The 615-nt window shown below is 49.9% G+C and overlaps 1 protein-coding gene across 1 annotated transcript in view; it reads right to left on the bottom strand.

Moving 5' to 3' along the window:
- Nucleotides 1-615, bottom strand: part of LOC106734832 (pollen-specific leucine-rich repeat extensin-like protein 1) — a 7,815-nt gene that overhangs the window by 4,254 nt on the left and 2,946 nt on the right. The window contains exon 2 of the mRNA XM_014587673.1: nucleotides 34-225. Coding sequence (XP_014443159.1) covers nucleotides 34-225 — 192 coding nt within the window. The remainder of the gene's footprint in view (nucleotides 1-33; nucleotides 226-615) is intronic.

The following is a 615-nucleotide window of genomic DNA, read 5'->3' on the forward strand; positions in this document are numbered from 1 at the left end:
GTGCCTGGGGCGGGGGTGGCCAGGTCACAGTACCTGGGAGAAGCAGAGTCATGACATCTGGGGGTGGCAGAGTCATAGTGCCTGGGGGTGTTAAGAGTCATGGTACCTAGCGGTGATAGAGTCATGGTGCCTGGGGGTGGCAGAGTCATGGCGCCTGGGGGTGGCAGAGTCATGGCGCCTGGGGGTGGCAGAGTCATGGCGCCTGGGGGTGGCAGAGTCATGGGGCTGAAGAGATGACAAGAGAGGGAACTGGGGCCAGACTGCGCAGAGATTTGGGCCCTGGCCTGCAGACTGCTGGTTCCCAGGCTCTCTTTCCTACACACACGGCTGTAAGCTATTTCTACCATACTTACTTTTATTCTCCATCGTTGTTTACTTAACTTTTCACCATATTGGCATATTTGTTTTATTTATGTAGCTTTATTTTCAGAAGAAACATCATTGCTATCACAAATGGAAAACCAGCATCTTTTACCATAAATAGAAGGAAACTGTAAAAACAAACTCAATGAAACCAAAACCAAGCTCTTCATTTCTGGCAAGATGCTGTAGTCCCTGGGAGGATAGTCAGGAGACAGAGAACTGAAAAAGCAATCGCTTTCCGCAGGCTGCATT

Source organism: Tupaia chinensis, unplaced genomic scaffold, assembly GCF_000334495.1.
Source record: "Tupaia chinensis unplaced genomic scaffold, TupChi_1.0 Scaffold000231_1, whole genome shotgun sequence".
Lineage (NCBI taxonomy): Eukaryota > Metazoa > Chordata > Mammalia > Scandentia > Tupaiidae > Tupaia > Tupaia belangeri.